Genomic DNA, 17933 nt, shown 5'->3' with positions numbered 1-17933 from the left:
ACCCTTCCTGGGTCATCTGTGACATGGGCAAACGTCAGAGCAGGTTTAAGGCAAGGGTAGGATCCAGTTCCCCACCTCCCCCTTCTCAACATAAGCAGTCAGAAATTCTCTCTAGTTTCAGGTAGGATTGAAATATGTACATTACCATATGCAGAGTAGATAGCTAGTGGGAAGTTGCTGTGTGCCCCGAGGAGATCAACCCAGTGCTCTGTGATCACCTAGTGGGGTTGGGTGGGGTGGGGTGGGGAGGGAGGCTCCAGAGGGAAGGGATATATAAACACTTACGGCTGATTCCCATTGTTGCATGGCAGAAACAAACACAACATTGTAAAGCAAGTATCCTCCAATTAAGAAAAAAAATTATAGTCTTAAAAAGCAGATCCTTTTGGACTCTGTGGGAGAAGGCGAGGGTAGGATGATTTGAGAGAAGCATTGAAACATGTATATCATCATAAATGTGAAATAGATTGCCAGTCCAGGTTCAATGCATGTGACAGGGCGCTCAGGGCCAGTGCACTGGGATGACCCTGAGGGATGGGATGGGGAGGGAGGTGGGAGGGGAGTTCAGGATGGGGAACACATGTACACCCATGGCTGATTCATGTCTATGTATGGCAAAAACCACTACAATACTGTAAAGTAATTAGCCTCCAATTAAAAAAAAAAAAAGCAGATCCATGGAGGTTTTTGTCTACATCTTGACTTCATATGTGTTAACAGTAATACAGAGCAGTGTGAAATGCTCCAGGGGTCGGTCAGGCGACCGAGGGCATGAGAGTGGGTGTAGGATCCCCTGCCCTGCCCTCTCACAGCTGGCAGATGGAGCCTGGTCACTCGGCCCTGCCTCAGCCTGAGTTAGACTAGGAGCAGAGGAGCAAGTCAGGGCAAACCGAAGGGCTTCCCTCCTAGAGGCTCTGCATTGCAGAATGGTTGGGACAAAACCACAGGATAGGTGTAACACGGAAGTGTGTGCTGTCTTCATCCCTGCCTTCACTCGGCAGGCTGCTCCAAACAGGACAGGATCATGAGAGACCGTGGCTCAGTGTTGAGCATCCATACGAAACATAAATGTTTCTGTTATGGCAGACAGGGTAAACAAGGGAAAGGGGCTACTCTGTGTCTAGCAATGGTAAAATACTTGATTTGAAAGGTGGTCTCAGTGTGCTCTTGTAAAGCACACTGGGGTTAGGGCGTGGTTATCTTCCTGAAGAGAATTCTGTCTCCTACTGTTTTCTGTGGGTGGTGGTCCACACACCTGCTTGTACAAATCTAAGAAGTGCATGTTTTAGTTCAGTATTGTTCATTTATCCTGGTTCACCTATTTGGGAAGATGCCTACAGTGGATTTCTGTTGAAGGAGAAGGAAGTTCTGGTCTCTGTACCCAATCAAAACCTGTTTCCTAAAGAGCAAATATGGATGCTTTTTCGTAGAGTCTGCCTTCTTGTGCAAGATGCCCTTGGACTCTTCAGTGAGGTGCGCTTGGAGGGCGGCATCCTGAAAGACAGGCAGCTGGAGGGGAAGTGCTGCAGGCTGTCAGGCATGAAGGTTCTGCAGAAGGTCACCAGAGCAAGGTGAGGCATCTGTACTTTTACTTTTAAAGACAAACTAGGCCCGAAAGTTTGCCTCTAAAACAAGGCTGGGAGTTGGGTTAAGCTCATAAAGTATTTCTGAGAGAAACAGTATAAGTGACAACAGAAATAATGTTGCAAGTTTAGTGATTCACAATTTTATTAAGATTAGGATTAAAAATGCTATATATGTGTCTTTTAATTCTAAAGTTTTTTCTATATACTATCTATACTAATAAGGTAGCTTTGCATGAGTCAGTTTATATAAATGAAAATACAACTTTGTGAAAAGGCATTTCAAAACTCTTATTTTGCCATGTTTTTTGCTTTCCATGGCAAGAAAGCATATTTTTTGTCGAGTTGCATGGCACCTCACCCTCGATGCTGTTTTGGGTAGGAATGGTACATGGATCCGGCCCAGCGGTTCATTGTTCTATTCCAGTAATCATCTTAGTCTTGAATTAGGGGAAAGAAGAACATTTTTAATGGAACTATCCAGTCATGTAGAGAATTGTAAACAGTGAATTTGGGGATTTCTCATTGGAGCCTCTTTCCTCAAACAGCATGTCATCATAGGTCTTGATGTCGGTGTTTTGCTGGAGTAACGTCTGAGCTTGTCACACTGTCTGAGGGAGGGCAAGCCCATCATGCGCACATGCGGTCCGACTTGGAGCAGGTTGGAAGCCGGTGGTCTGCACCGCAGCCATCTGCTGTGGTCTTCCTAAACTTTGAGCATTGCCGAGCATTCCTCCGCCTGACCTCCATCCACAGTCCGCTCTCCCCATCCTGGCTCTGTGCCTCATCTGTCTTTCACATGGCACCGGGCAGGTGAGCAGTGGCTCCACCCAGGACCCTGCTTTCCTGAAGGACAGATCCCCTGTGAGCCCTGCGTTGATCCATGCACATTTGTCTTGTAACAGATGCTTCCTCCTGTTTGTGGAAAGGTGGCTGTATTATAATGTAATTGCCTTATAGGTTAGGCACAGCATTGCCCAGATATTTGGAAAGCCCAACTGGGCCGCATGAACCTTGTCCTTATGAAGTTGAACCCCATTTAGCCCTTGGTTTCAGAATCACAAGCATCTGGAAAGACCGTGTGTAATTGTGGTAAGCGAGGTGTTGCCCTGACATTAGCCTGACGGCAGTAACTCCACTGGCCCCGTGTAGACCTCCTAGAGGTGCACTCAGCACAGTTCCCCCCGTCGCCACCACACACCAGGTACATGGGGCTCTGCGTCATGTTCATCTCAATGGAGCCCCTCCAGCTGGAGGATCTCCTGGAGTGCTACAGGCCAAGGGGCTGCTCCTGGGGACTCACTTCCTGCTGGTGAAGGCGGGACTCGCCTCCAGGGCCGTGCTCCCGGGGACTGACAGAGCCTGGGGCCCAGGGGCTCTGGCTCCATGAAGCACCTGCTCTTTACCATGAGGCCACAGAACCATCTGTGTGCCTGACATTCAGTCGGGTTCTTGTGAGGTGCACTGGAGGTATACTGCTGTCTACAGCGTTGCCATAGGACACATTTTTTTCTGTAGGAAATGCACTGAGTAATCTAAATAATTTGTTTACAGACAAACTTTTGGAACCCACTCCATTTTTAAGTTGAACTAAAATTTGACTAAATGTCATTTAGTTGCTGAGTCATGTCCTACTCTTTGCCACCCCATGGACTATAGCCCCCTAGGCTCCTTTGTCCATGGGATTTTCCAGGCAAGAATAATGGGGTGGGTTGCTGTTGAAATAGTTGATACTTCTTTTTAGGTTGGAATTAATTTCTTTATCTTATGTATTTAACTTTACTTTCACATGTAACCATCCAAATAGATTGTCTTTTTGTTCTTTTGGAAGCTATATTTCTTCAAAACAAATTATTTAATAGTTTTGGAATGCTGAATGTTATAATTGCCTATTAGTGACATCACCCACTGCCAGTCATCCATCCATGGCCCAGTAAACAAAAATTGTCTCTTTTTTCCCCTAAATTATTGTGTTTCGTAGCAACTCATAAACCTTAACAAAATATATTTCTCATAAACCTTAACAAAATAGACTTACTTCCCAGAATTCAAGCTAAAATGATTAATTGTAATTATATAACTCCAATATCTAATATAGAAAGCTGCTTCTTTGCCAGTTTGAAGGTAGTTTTTTGTTTGGGCTAAGTCATGGAGTCTTTTAAATTTTAGCTCCTGGTGGTCCACCGTCATAGTGGCAGCTTTGGGTGGACTGATGGCCTCGGCGCTGGGCCCCTGTACAGGGTACCCCACCCTGTTCACCTTCCCCCCTTGGAATGGTTGAACAAAAACAGCCGTCTTTTCTGTTTCTCTGACACATTTTTGGTGTTTTGTGTCCCTACTGACCAGTTAAAGTGAGAAGAGTCAGGAAAATAGCCTGGATGTAATGGCAAAGACCCTTTCAAGTAGCACTGCTGAGCCCACCCCTGCCCTGCTCTCTTCTTCCCCAGGACTCAGGCTGTTTGTCCAGGGACAGGCGTGTCCCCTGACCTTTGTTCTCCCAGGTGGCCTCTGCAATGGTGTAGAGGTCAGATAGGCTGAAAACTCACTTTACTTTGATGTCCTAATTCTGGGTATGAGCTTTATCTTTTTATTGCTGATTAGTAGGTGATCTTATTTTTATGTGATATATCAATACTGAGGGAAAATAGAACTTTTCTGAAATATGTTAACCATAGAAATATAGAAAACACAATAGCAACATTTTTGCAGGGGAGGGGAACCTCTTTCAATTCAAAATCCTGCTAGTACTTATGTCCCAACTTGTTAAAACCAAAGCTACTAACCCGTCTAAAGTACAGTATTAGTTTATAAGGTACTAATTTGTTTAGATTTTTTTCAGTGGCACTTTGAGAGTAATGTACTGAAGACTGTTGTTTAGTCAGCCCTCACTGTATACAGACGAGTCTGCCTGAGTGATGACCATGATGAGGAAGCAACTTACATGGTCTTTGACCTTGAATTGCCTCCCTTTGAACTGAAGACTAGACCTGCCCAAGGACTGGGGCGGTTGTTGCTTTAAGTGATGAGGTCTTAAATATTTGATCTCAGAAGATTTCCTGAAAGCAGTGAGTGAGAATGTTGAGATATCTTGATCTTGCAAATAGAAAATTTCTCCTCAAATTGGTAAGATGTTATCTGTGAAGACATAAAAGTAGGGTTAGGAGAAAGTATAATTCATTTACTCTTTAAATATTTAGTGCCTGTTTGTGCTATGCATCTGGCTAGTTACTGCTCTGCTAGATTTGGGGGATTTATCCTAAATCAGAAAGTACTGAAATAAAAAGTCAGTCAGATGAAGCCTCAAATCCTGTTAACTAGGAATTCTGCACCGACCCAGGGAAAATTAGGGCCCCTAGGAGTTTTTGAGAGAAGAAACGAAGAGGTAACAAAATTGAAAATGGAGTAGAGCTGATTCTGGTCTTGTGTTTTTAATATATTTGAAACAGAGGGAGAGATTGGGGCAGCGGTACAGACCTGGGGATCTCTGCAGCCGCTAGGGGCAGAAGGAGGGACCTGGCACCGTGGATTTGTAACTTCCGGTTGCTCCGGGGTGGGAGTGGGGAGATTCTCCAGGGAGCCAGGACTGATGCCAGGAGGGTAGATTAGCCCTTTCCTGCCCGAGCTCACAGACCAGCAGGAGAGCCAGGAGGAGGTCCTGAAACACACCCACCAGCGAGTGCCAGACACAGCAGCCATTTTGTGGGGCTCGGAGGGCAGGTTCAGATCTGGGGACCCTGGAGAGAACCGCAGGAGTTGGGGGGCTGAGGACTCAGGTGAGGGCGGGAGGACCCACCCCCCTGGTTGAGACATCCACTCCCCTGCCTGGGGCGGAGACTGGTAAGCTTTGAGGATAGAGTGAGGGGTTAGGGATGCTGAGGGGGGTGTATTTCAGAGAATGGTCCAATTAATAGTGTTTACATGCCAGCTTTTGTTTTAAAGGTAACAGATTTAAGTACCAATAATCTCTAAGTTCAAAACCAAGCTTAGTTAGCTTGCTCACAAACTAACCCACGGTCAGAAGCCCCCATCCCACCCCCAGCCCACAGCACTTCCTGTCCAGAGCAGTCACCCTTTGTCCCAGGTACCAGTCCTTCCTGCCCTCATATCTGGGCTCTCTAAGGCCCTCTGTCTCCTGCAGCAGCTCCCTTGGCCCAGTGTTCAGGGCTATGTGGGTTTCTCATGACCTGTGTCCCACCAGAGGGGTGTATTCTAATGTAAATTTGAGCGACATCTTAGTGATAATATGCAATTATCAACACCTGTCTGAGGAGCCCTGGAATGGCTCCCCTAGCTGGCCTGTGCCAGGTACAGGCTGCCCAACCCACAGTCCCAGTGGCTTACTGACATACAGACTGATTCTCAACCCAGTCACTCCCCTCTGCATGGTGTAGACCTTTGTGGATTAGCATACCTCGTGGCCACTGTCCGCGCTGGCCTGCCCATTGCCAGGCTCTGTGAGTGCAGGCTCTGTTTCTCACTCACCATTGTATTTCCTGTGCACGGTTCAATCCCTGGCACCTGAGAGGCTCATAATAAGTGTTTGTGGAATGGACATTAGTTGTTTGCTTGGATTCATCTTAGATTTTCCTCAACAAGATTTGAACTTGTGCTTTCTTGGCAGTAATCACTGGTGCACAGTTTTAGAGGGAAGAATGGAGACTGAGTTGTCCAAAGACCAAGTGCAGACGGGAAACACATCCTCTGTGTGCCCCGGGCTGGGACCCTGGGTCCTCCCCACTGTGTCCAGGGGGACGCGCTTGAGGGTGATGGGAAAGCACTTTGTCAGGGATGGGATCCCAGTTTATGGAGGAGGGCCTGGAACAGGTGAAGGTGGCTAGCCCAGGTCAGGCTCTGCCGTGACTCTGGGCCCTGGGGTGTCTGTCTCCTGGAGGCCCTTGTGTGGCCAGGTGCATGGAGGGGCAGCACAGGAAGCTTTTAGGAACCGTCCAGCACGAGTGGACGGGGCTTGGGGGCCGTTGCTGAGGCACCATCTCAGATGCTGTTTCAGCAGAAAGCGAGTCTGGTGAGCGTTCTCCTGGGAACAGAAGCCTCAATGACTTCCTCCTTTGATTCCCCTCTTCAAACGGCTGCCTCTTAAAGAGACACACTTTCCTTGGGGTTTGCTCATTGCTGTGGCTGGAATCCTCTTTCAAGAGACATACTCAAGAAATCTTTCATCATTTTGAAAAATTGTTCCTGGTGGGTTCACCACCCAGTTAATGGCAGGAGAATAAAGTGTCACTGAAAGAGAATGTACTAAATCCTAAAACCAAGGATGCTCAAAAAACTGGCCAAAAGGCACAAAGCACTGACCCATGTAGAACACGATGCTGAGTGAAGGGAGTCCACGCAGAAGGCTGCATGCACGCTGTGGGGTCCCGCTTACATGAAACAGAGAAGGCAAACCCATGGCGACAGAGTGCGGGTTGGTACTCGCCAGGCGGGAGGAGAGCAGGGGGTGACTGCTGGCGGGCACTGTGTCTTGCTGGGATGGTGACAGTATTCCAGGACTGGACGACATTGTGAATGTGCTCACTGCCAGTGAACTGTGCTGTGTGACACAGTTAATCCTGTGTCATGTGAATTTCACCTCAGTCTTTTAAAGGGACATAAATGAATTCATTGCCCCAAAAGTACACTGCATTATGAAAACAGCTACAAATGTTTCATAAGTCCAGTTGGAGAAGAATAGTTTCTAAATGGAATGTCTAGGCATAATTTCACATGACTCAGAAAGACCCGATTAGGGAGTTAGGGCTCCTGAGTTAGGCTCAGGAGGAAATGTCGAGTATTGAACTTGAACTGTAAAGATTATTTTTGGGAAACTAGGACAAATTTCTTTAGTAAACTGGGCACTTCTCAACCATTCCTTACCTTTATCATTCAATGGACAACCCTTAAGAAGAGAAAACTCTTGTATATCTCTCTGTGTAACCAGTGATGGAGACATTGACAAAGGGGAAAACCGGCAGATTACAGAGAGGCTCATACGCCCACCAGGTTGATCACAGGAAGAGGAGGAGAGAGAACCACAAACCACCTGAAAGAGGCGTTTGAACTGTGTAGGCCAAGCATTAACCACTGTCAGGATTACTGCCCTAGTAGTGCTTCAGAAAACCATCCAATAAAAAGAAATTCACCCTGTCGGCAGTTAGATACAGAAGTTCTGCCCTGAGGGTCCTCTGCATGTCTGTCCCTGTCAGTGGTTCATGAACACGGCGGCTGAGTGTGGACGCAGGGCTGACGTCAGTCCAGTCGGCAGGAAGCTGACCTGCCAGCGGGGCTGCGCTGACAGTCCAAGGAGGTTTTTGCTGGAGCGGGTGGGGCTTTACCCAGAGGCTTTCAGGGTGTGGCTTGTGAGGTTCATCCAGTTCATGGCAGACACCCATGGGAGGGCACGTCCCCACCCATAAGTTCATTCCTGTTATCTCTTGACCAAAAATAGACTGTCTTGCTGGAGCCAAGTGTTACTTATCCTCATGTCCTCTGTAGCAATTAATACAGCGTGCAGTGAAAACCTGACTAAAATGATGAGGTCTGAACCACAGCAGACTGTCACAGTAGTTCTTGGCCATTTGAAAACATAAAGGAATTGTTAGTAGCAATCTCTGAAGTGGCTCAGACACCCACCCCTCTTCCTAAGTCGAACCCAGTTTACTGGGGTGATTTTGGCAGTGTCAGCCTGACTGGTGCAAGGGGCTTGCTTAGCAAAATCCAAGCTTCAGGAGTGACGCTGGTCACTGAGTAGAGGCAGTGGAGGGGAGAGCAGGGCTCCGCACCACCATCTGTGAGTCTCATCTCAGGCATCGGTCAGCACGCTGGGGGCTGACCACTCAGGCATCAGGCAGGACAGGTAGCACTTGCCTTCCCAGGTGGTTGTGATTTTGTGAGTTCACACACAGAAGTGGTTCTGCGCACCTGAAAACACCATAGTAGTGGTTCTACCCTTGCTCCTCCCACTTTTTTATCTTTTCCATTTAACTAAAAAGTAGAGCTCTGGTCAGCATTAGTCTAACTCTTTCTTTTCTTGTTTTTTACAAACAAAATGGGAAGAGTACGATGAGTAATTTAGAAGAATGATAACTAGAGGTTGGAAGTGTTTTTATTTTTTTCCAAGATAGAACAGAAATCAAGTTGGCCTTGTTAATTATAACAGTGGGCAAGAAGGGGTAATGAAGCCAGTGGAGTTAAAAGTACAGAGAGATTTTAGCTAAAGCAGGAATCCAAGAGACCAGAAGGAAGATCAGCTGATACAGGAACATAAAAACATCTGCTGCCTGACTCTGGTTAGTAATTTATCCAGTGAATTTACCTGCAGCACAGTAAGTCTAGAATTTAGCCAGTGGACAGGATTTTTTTGCTTTTTCATTCATTCCTTCTCTTACAAATCTCAATACTCCCCTTCTCCCCACACTCATCTCACAAAAATCAAAATGATCTACCTGTAGGGGACCAGCAGTTTTAAAGCTTTCAAACTTTTAAAAAATAGAAGTCCAAACAGCAAGCTCTGTGTTAATAACAAATCTGCATAGAGCTCTTCTGTTTAGAACTGGGAGGTGGTGGGTTGGGCCACCATGGCCCCTACCCAGCTCCTAAGGCTGCGTGATTGGGAAGTGATCACTGAGGACTGACTTTTGTTCTGGACATTTCACATATCAACACGGCTCTTTCTTGAGACTTCCCTGGTGGTCCAGTGGTTAAGACTCCTAAGGCAAGGGGCCTGGATTCCATCTCTGGTCAGGGAACTAGGTCCTGCATGCTGCAGCTAAGATTTGGCACAGCCAAATAAATAAACAAAGCTAAGTATTAAAAATATATGTATATGGTTTTTCCTCTTCCTCTCTCAGCATAATAGACTGGGGCAGCAGGCCTTATCGTGGGGCACTGGGCCATGTGATTCAGAAGCTTGGTGGGATGTTCCTTTTCATCTCAAATATGAAACACAAATGCTTGATTTTGCTTTTATTAAGTGCCTTCTCAAATTTGGAGAATCTTACATATGATAATTTTAGGTAGAAGCCACTTAAATCTTTTTGTCTGCAGTAAAATGCCTGTCTGTTCATATAGGACGTGGAAGTGGAAAGAGAAGAAGTGTCACTGCCACCGTGGTCCTTCTTTCTTTCCCTTCAACTCTCCAGCCTGCTGGCAAATTAGGTCATGTTACTGTGTTTTTAAGTAAAGACCCGGAAGCTCCTGAGACAAGTAATAACTTGGCTGCAGGTCAAGGGTGGGCCTGGAGCCTGGTCCTCCAGAGGCCAGCGGCTGCATCTCTGGTGCTCTGGCCTACATGTAGTTACTTCCAGTTCCAGGGGAATTCACTTCTGTTAAATTTCTCATTTGCTTTATAGTTGTAATCCCTGGCCCTCAGATCAGAAGTCTGACCATTTCTTGTCAGGAGTGATGTAAATTTAGATTCTTGGTGTTTTCCACTGCTTCTGTTAAACAGCAGCAGTGAGCCATCTCTGCTGGAATTATCTTGAATGACAGGAGAAACATCAGATCCATACTAAATAATTGCACTGAATGCCTCAGGTTTAGTTCAACATTTTTAATGAAAATATGACGTTTAAGAACTGGACATTTTCGTTACTATTTTTCATTATAGTATAGTTATTTTCATTACTATTCTTTTTAAACCAAAGACTTTGATCCTCCGCCTGGAATCACTGACAGTGGAGAGAGTGGTCCCAAGGGTGCCCTGGGGCTGGACCACATGTTGGAGAAGCATCAGACCAGGCCTCCAGGATTATCTGTGGGAGCTCATAGTACAGCAGCCGCCGTCACTGGTGGTTAATACATGGAGAAAAGGAGATTTAAACATCTCCTTTCCGCTGGGCATTTACTCCACGTCTTTCTCCACCAATGCAAACTTGTCTATAAACAAAGAATGGTTGCTTTTCTCTTTGTTGTTTCCAATGGTGTCCTTTCCAGTTTCTGCCACCGCTAGTAACAGACACATGTGTGCGCCCTGTGTCTCCTTTACTGATCTTTTCACTTAGGCTTGTTTATGGGGAAACGTGACAGACACGAGAGCCGTTCCTCAGTGCAGAGTAGAGTGAACAACTGTAGGGCTACCCAGGATGCCACCACCAAATTCAAAGGACAAAACGTGCTGGGCGTCCGGGCGCCACCCCACGCCCCAAGACCTCTGCAGCCCTGATTTCCTCCGCTGTCTTCTTTGTAGTTTTACCATTTTATGTTTGCCTCAGAGCCCAGTCACTTGGCAGAGGGTTGTGTTGATTTGTTGCTTGTGCCCACGTAGACCATCCCCACAGGAGAGCAGAGGGTCTTCCGGGGAGTCTGTGCAGGGCAGCTACTTGGTATGTGAATTTGTGGTGATGGACTAGATTGTGAAGAGGCTAGCTTGTTTCAAATATGAGAGCGCACCTGTAATGTTGGATAAAAAGTGTATGTATCTATCAGAAAATCTGGGCTGACAGATTTTGTGTGGAGTGTGAGTGTTCCTGCCTCCACACTGGTAAGCAGGTCACATGACACTGTTGAAGTGATAAAGACCTCCTGGGCCCTGAGACCAGCCTGAGAACTGTCTGCAGTTCTGGACAGCAGCAGCTTGCAGCAAGAATTCCTTACTTCCCCTCTCTGAGTGTGTGTGTGTGTGTGGCAGTTCCTGCCCAGGTAGAACAGAAATGCACAAAGTACTTGTTTTATACGAAGTTGTGCTCAGTTCAGTTCCCTTCATTTGCTCAGTCGTGACCGACTCTTTGTGATCCCATGGATTGCAGCACACCAGGCTTCCCTGCCCATCACCAACTCCTGGAGCTTACTCAAACTCATGTCTTCTGAGTCGGTGATGCCATCCAACCATCTCATCCTCTGTCTTACCCTTCTCCTCCTGCCTGCAATCTTTCCCAGCATCAGGGTCTTTCCCAGTGAGTCAGTTCTTCCCATCAGGTGGCCAAAGTATTGGAGTTTCAGCTTCAGCATCAGTCCTTCCAATGAATATTCAGGATTGATTTCTTTTAGGATAGACTGGTTTGGTCTCCTTGCAGTTCAAGGGACTCTCAAGAGTCTTCTCCAACACCACAGTTCAAAGTATCAATTTTTCTGTCCTCAGTTTTCTTTGTAGTCCAACTCCCATACCCATACATGACTACTGGAAAAACCAGAGGTTTGACTATACAGACCTTTGTTGGCAAACTAATGTCTGCTTTTTAATATTGCTGTGTAAAAAAAAAAAAAAATATTGCTGTGTAGGTTGGTCATAACTTTTCTTCCAGGGAACAAGCGTCTTTTAATTTCATGGCTGCAGTCACCATCTGCAGTGATTTTGGAGCCCCCCAAAATAAAGTCTGTCACCGTTTCCATTGTTTCCCCGTCTACTTGCCATGAAGTGATGGGACTGGATGCCATGATCTTCGTTTTCTGAATGTTGAGTTTTAAGCCAACTTTTTCACTCTCTTCTTTCACTTTCATCAAGGGGCTCTTTAGTTCTTCTTCCCTTTCTGCCATAAGGGTAGTATAATCTGCATATCTGAGGTTACTGATACTTCTCCCAGCAATCTTGATTCTAGCTTGTGCTTCATTCAGCCGGGCATTTTTCATGATGTACTCTGTATATAAGTTAAATAAGTAGGGTGACAATGTACAGCCTTGACATACTCCTTCCCAATTTGGAACCAGTCCATTGTTCCATGTCCTGTTCTGACTGTTGTTTTTGACCTGCATAGAGATTTCTCAGGAGGCAGGTTAGGTGGTCTGGTATTCCCATCTCTTGAAGAATTTTCCACAGTTTGTTGTGATCCACATGCTCAAAGACTTTGGTATAGTCAATAAAGCAGAAGTAGATGTTTTTCTGGAACTCTCTTGATTTTTGATGATCCAGTGGATGTTGGCAATTTGATCTCTGGTTCTTCTGCCTTTTCTAAATCCAGCTTGAACATCTGGAGGTTCACGTACTGTTGAAGCCTGACTTGGAGAATTTTGAGCATTACTTTGCTAGCGTGTGAGATGAGTGCAATTGTGTGGTACTTTGAACGTTCTTTGGCATTGCCTTTCTTTGGGATTGGAATGAAAACTGACCTTTTCAGTCCTGTGGCCACTGCTGAGTTTTCCTAATTTGCTGGCATATTGACTCCAGCACTTTCACAGGCTTTCTTATCTCTCCTTGCTATTCTTTGGAACTCTGCATTCAAATGGGTATATCTTTCCTTTTCTCCTTTGCCTTTCACTTCTCTTCTTTTCTCAGCTATTTTTAAGGTTTCCTCAGACAACCATTTTGCCTTTTTGCATTTCTTTTTCTTGGGGATGGTCTTGATCACTGCCTCCTATACAGTGTCACAAACCTGCGTCCATAGTTCTTCAGGCACTCAGTCTATCAGATCTAGTCCCTTAAATCTATTTCTCACTTCCACTATATAATCGTAAGGGATTTGATTTAGGTCATACCTAAATGGTCTAGTGGTTTTCCCTACTTTCTTCAATTTCAGTCTGAATTTGGCAATAAGGAGTTCATGATCTGAGCCACTGTCAGCTCCGGGTCTTGTTTTTGCTGACTGTATAGAGCTTCTTCATCTTTGGCTGCAAAGAATATAACCAATCTGATTTTGGTGTTGACCATCTGTGATGTCCATGTGTAGAGTCTTCTCTTATGTTGTTGGAAGAGGGTGTTTGCTATGACCAGTGCATTCTCTTGGCAAAACTCTTTTAGCCTTTGTCCTGCTTCATTTTGTACTCCAAGCTGAAATTTGCCTGTTACTCCAGATATCTCTCGACTTCCTACTTTGGCATTCCAGTCTCCTATAATGAAAAGGACATCATTTTTGGGTGTTAGTTCTAGAAGGTCTTGTAGGTCTTCATAGAACTGTTCAGCTTCTTTAGCATTACTGGTCAGGGCATAGACTTGGATTACTCTGATATTGGATGGTTTGCCTTGGAGACAAACAGAGATCATTCTGTCATTTTTGAGACTGCATCCAAGTACTGCATTTTGGACTCTTTTGTTTACTATGATGGCTACTCCATTTCTTCTAAGAAATTCTTGCCCACAGTAGTAGATACAGTGGTCATCTGAGTTAAATTCACCCATTCCAGTCTGTTTTAGTTCACTGATTCCCAAAATGTCAGCGTTCACTCTTGTCGTCTTCTGTTTGACCACTTCCAATTTGCCTTGATTCATGGACCTAACATTCCAGGTTCCTATGCAATATTGCTCTTTATAGCATCGGACTTTACTTCAATCACCAAAGTTGTGTTAGTTAGTTATTTACTTAGTGTTTGGCTGTCCTAGGCCTTTGTTGCTGTGTGGGGCCTTCCCTAGTCTCAGCGAGTGGGGACTACTCGTCATTGTGGCGCTCAAACGCCTCATTCCCGTGACTTCTCTTGTTGTGACAAGTGGGCGCTAGAGCGCACGGGCGCAGCTGTGCACATGAGCTTAGTTGCTCCGTGACCTGTGGGGTCCTCCCGGACCAGGGCTGGAATCTGTGTCCCCTGCATTGCAATGTGGATTCTTTTTTTTTTTAATCAGTAATTACAGCTTTGTTTATGAAAATAAACTCATGTTCAGCATTTGTTCACCAGTTTGAATGCTACAATTCCAACTTAAAAATATAAAAGTGAGCATGTAAATTTCACTCTGTTCCTTTGTAAATGCCACCAACGTTATCAATACTTTTTTTTTAATGAACGCTTATCAACAAAGAAAATACTGAATTAATTTTGATACACCACATCATGGAATATCATGTAGCCTTTATAAAGAATTAAAACTATAACAAATGAGTTGGAAGAGATTTAGCAAGGTGGATTCTTAACCACTGGACCACCAGGGAAGCTCTAGTTAATATTTTTATATCCTAGATCTTGAAGAAAGAATTAAGATTAGGAAGGACATTTAAAAAATATAACTAGCAGATATCCTGCAAAATGTGAGGTATTCCAAAATTATAAATTTATCTTACATGGTTATATAATAAATTTAAGTGATGGTGCAAATAAATAGTAAAAAAGGCTTAATTTCAGATGTGTATGCATTTATTTTTCTTTTTTTTTAACGTAAAAAATTTTACTGGGTTATAATTAACATACAATATTATATTAGTTTCAAATGTACAACATAGTGATTTGATATTTTTGTACATCATGAAATGGTCACCGCTGTGTGACCAGTTACCATGGTTACCATAAGTTCTATTCTGTTGCCACATTATATTAGTTTCAAGTGTACAACATAGTGATTTGATATTTTTGTACATCATGAAATGGTCACCGCTGTGTGACCAGTTACCATGGTTACCATAAGTTCTGTTCTATTGCCACATCTCCACCTCTGTTTTGAGATCGTGTCCCCTGATTCTTTCCCAGCTTTGCTGAGTTTCTCTTCCTTTTACTAGCTTCTGAGGAAACCAGCTCCTCTGTCTTACAGCTCCACTGTCATGTCTAGAGCATCTGTTTGTGGCTTTGTTTAACCTTGTCAGTTTACCCTCTGAGCACTTAATTTTTTCAGTATCTCTATCTACAATTTGAAAATATCATCCCAAAATGCATGGAATTAACCTTGCAACGTGTTTAGTAATCCCCACACTTGTCGGGTGTTTGTGGGGTGTTCTTAGCAGAGCATGGTCTCTGAAGTCAGAGTACCCGACTTGATGCCATCACTGTCTAATTAAGGAACAGCTGATTTCTAATACAGTTGATTTCTAATTCAGGAATCTCTCCCAAAGAGGCACATCCCCATGAGCAGCCGCTCCCTCCCCTAGCCCCCACCACTGTCAGCAGCCCCTGGCAGCTGTTCATCTGCTGTCTGTGCCTGTGAGTTATAGTGAGGAACCGTGGATAGTGAGGAACCGTGGATAGTGAGGTCCATCCGTGTTGTATCATGTGTCAGTGCTTCAGCCCTTTTCATGGCGGCCTGATGCTCTGTTACATGGATATAGCAATCAGTAGTATTGTACCACTCTTTTTACTCACCAAGATGGCCAGTCCAGTTGGTAAAACTAGGGGTTTAGCTTCAGACAGACAGGCACAGAATGGCAAGGGGCGTGTGTGCTTTTCTTCCACAAGTTTGCCTGGGTTTGTACTTTTTGTTGTCCTTGCCCAGCCTTTCTTTGAGTAGTTTCATTATGTAGTGGGGGCAGGGAGAAAGTGGAAAGGAATGAGAGAACTTGTCTGCGGTTGAGGGAATAGGGTAGTGACTTTGCCCTTCATCCAGCTTTGTGAGTGTCCCGTTGCTGACATCACACCCCACCACTCTCCATGTGCTCCTGGTCATGTTCTCTGTCCTTGATGTCCTATCAGGGTTTTTTCATATTAGAGTGTTTAAAAGTGGAAGTTAAACATTAGATTATATATATAGATAGATTTATATATATATATAAGTGCAAGTTAAATGTTAGATTCTGATAGAGTGCTTTAAAAGTACTAAACAGACTGACTAGCACAGTGAGGCAAGGCAAAACAAAAGAATCAGAAAGGAAGAAATAAAACTATGAGATGACATGATGGTCTATGTCAGAAATCCCAAGGAATATGTAAAAGACAAAAAGGTTCCTAAAATGAGTAAGTCAGTTTAGCAGAGTCCCAGCATACAAGATTAACATTCAGAAGTCAGTCACATTTCCAGTGAACCCTTTGAAACCAAAATTTAAAATACAATATTTTCAGTTGCTGAAAAAGGAGTATTTAGGCGTAACCCTAATGAAATATGTCAGGAGTTGTATGCTGCAAACTCCAAAACACTGATTAAAGGAATCAGTTGACATCTAAATAAACGTGTGCCACATCATGGATTGGAAGACTCAACATCGTGAAGATGCTACTTCTCCCCAGAAGAGTGGGTCAGCTTGACACAATGCCCATTAAAGTTCCAACAAAAAAATGTGTAGATATGTCTAGGCCTATTCCAAACTTTATTGGGAAATGCAGAGGAACCAGAATACATAAAACCACTTTGAAAAGGGATAGAGTGGGAGGAATGGCACCCAACTTCAGAACTTATTAAATGGCTACAAGAAACTGCTGCACTGGTGGAGGCATGACTAGTCAGTGGAGAGAACCTAGGAAGGGCTGTGGGATTAAGGCCACGTGACTCCTGACCAAGTGCAAATAAAGCCACTCAAGTGGAGGACAGATGGTCTCAGCTCACTGCCCATGGATGGGCAAAAAATTGATCTCAACCTCAATCTCATACCTCACAAAATATTTTAGGTTTAAATATAACACATAAAACTATAAAGTTTTTAGTAGAAAACCATTGGGACCTACTAAGAGTTCTGAGATAGACACCAAAAGTGTGATCCACGAAAGGAAAAAAATCAGTAAGTTGGACTTTATCAAAATGAAAATCTTTTGCTCTGCAAAAGATTGTATTAAGAAAATGAAAAGATAAGCTACAGACCATGGGAAAATATTTGTAAATCTTATATCTTAGACTATATAATGAAATCTCAAGACTCAGCAGCAAACATACACATACTCAGTCCAGTTAGAAAATGGGCCAAGGACATGAAGAGACATTTCCAAAGAGGACATCGTATGGCAGATAAATGCCCGGGAAGATGTTTGACATCACTGTCCTTAGGTAGAAGCACAGCATGACTGAGGTGAATATTACCACACTCCTGTCAGAACAACTGAAATGAGAAACAGTGGCAGCCTTGGATGCTAGTGAGGATATGAAGAAACGGTCTCTCATATGTTGCTGGTAGGGCGGTAGGGTGATGTGGTCCCCTGCAGGAACAGAGTTGGCAGTCCCTTTAAAATCTGAACATGCTTAGCCAAGCAGCTGCACCCCTGGGCATTTATCTGGAGAAAAGAACATCAGCATTCCCATAAAATTCTGTGCCAAGTGTTTTTAATAGCCCCAAGCTGGAAAGAACCCCCATGTCCCTCAGAGGTGAATGGTAAACAAGCTGTGTCACATCCACACCATGGACAGTGCTCAGCAGTAAAAGCAGTGAGCTGCTGGTGCCACTGCAGCCTGGGTGGATCTCGAGGCCACTGTGCTGAGTGACGGAAGCCGAGCTGAACACGCCAGGCACCACATGACTCTGTTTATGCAGGGTTCTTCTCTGAGGTTGTGTCAGTGCACATCAGACTGTGTGAATGCTGGTTACTCCCTCATGGGGTCTCCAGGCCTCGACTGGGCTAGCACTTTGGTGCCCATCCCTCAGGGAGCTGTGTGGAAGGAGAAGGGGCAGAAGTGGGCAGACAGGAGCAGTGGGCCCACCAGCCCCCAGCTTCCAGGGGACCCCTGGCATCCAGTGGCCGCCTCTCAACCTCAGCTGGCCCTGGTCAGTCACCCAGCTCTGTCCGGTCACCTACACAAACAGCCACTGCCAGGAGAAGGGGAGAGCGACTTTTCACCAGCGTGTCCCCATTTACTTGCCGCTTTTG

At 44.8% G+C, this 17933-nt stretch overlaps 1 protein-coding gene across 2 annotated transcripts in view; it reads left to right on the top strand.

Moving 5' to 3' along the window:
• The window catches only part of SPIDR (scaffold protein involved in DNA repair), a 280562-nt gene that overhangs the window by 236713 nt on the left and 25916 nt on the right, over nt 1–17933 (top strand). Inside the window, exon 11 of one of the 2 annotated variants that reach the window (XM_055545939.1) lies at nt 1431–1571. The exons of the other annotated variant lie outside the window; for it this stretch is intronic. Within the exon in view, the coding sequence (XP_055401914.1) occupies nt 1431–1571 (141 nt within the window). The remainder of the gene's footprint in view (nt 1–1430; nt 1572–17933) is intronic. 2 annotated transcript variants of the gene reach the window in all.

Source organism: Bubalus kerabau, chromosome 14, assembly GCF_029407905.1.
Source record: "Bubalus kerabau isolate K-KA32 ecotype Philippines breed swamp buffalo chromosome 14, PCC_UOA_SB_1v2, whole genome shotgun sequence".
Classification (NCBI taxonomy): domain Eukaryota; kingdom Metazoa; phylum Chordata; class Mammalia; order Artiodactyla; family Bovidae; genus Bubalus; species Bubalus kerabau.
Note: the sequence above shows the minus strand (reverse complement) of the source record. Positions and strands in the feature narration are given on the sequence as shown.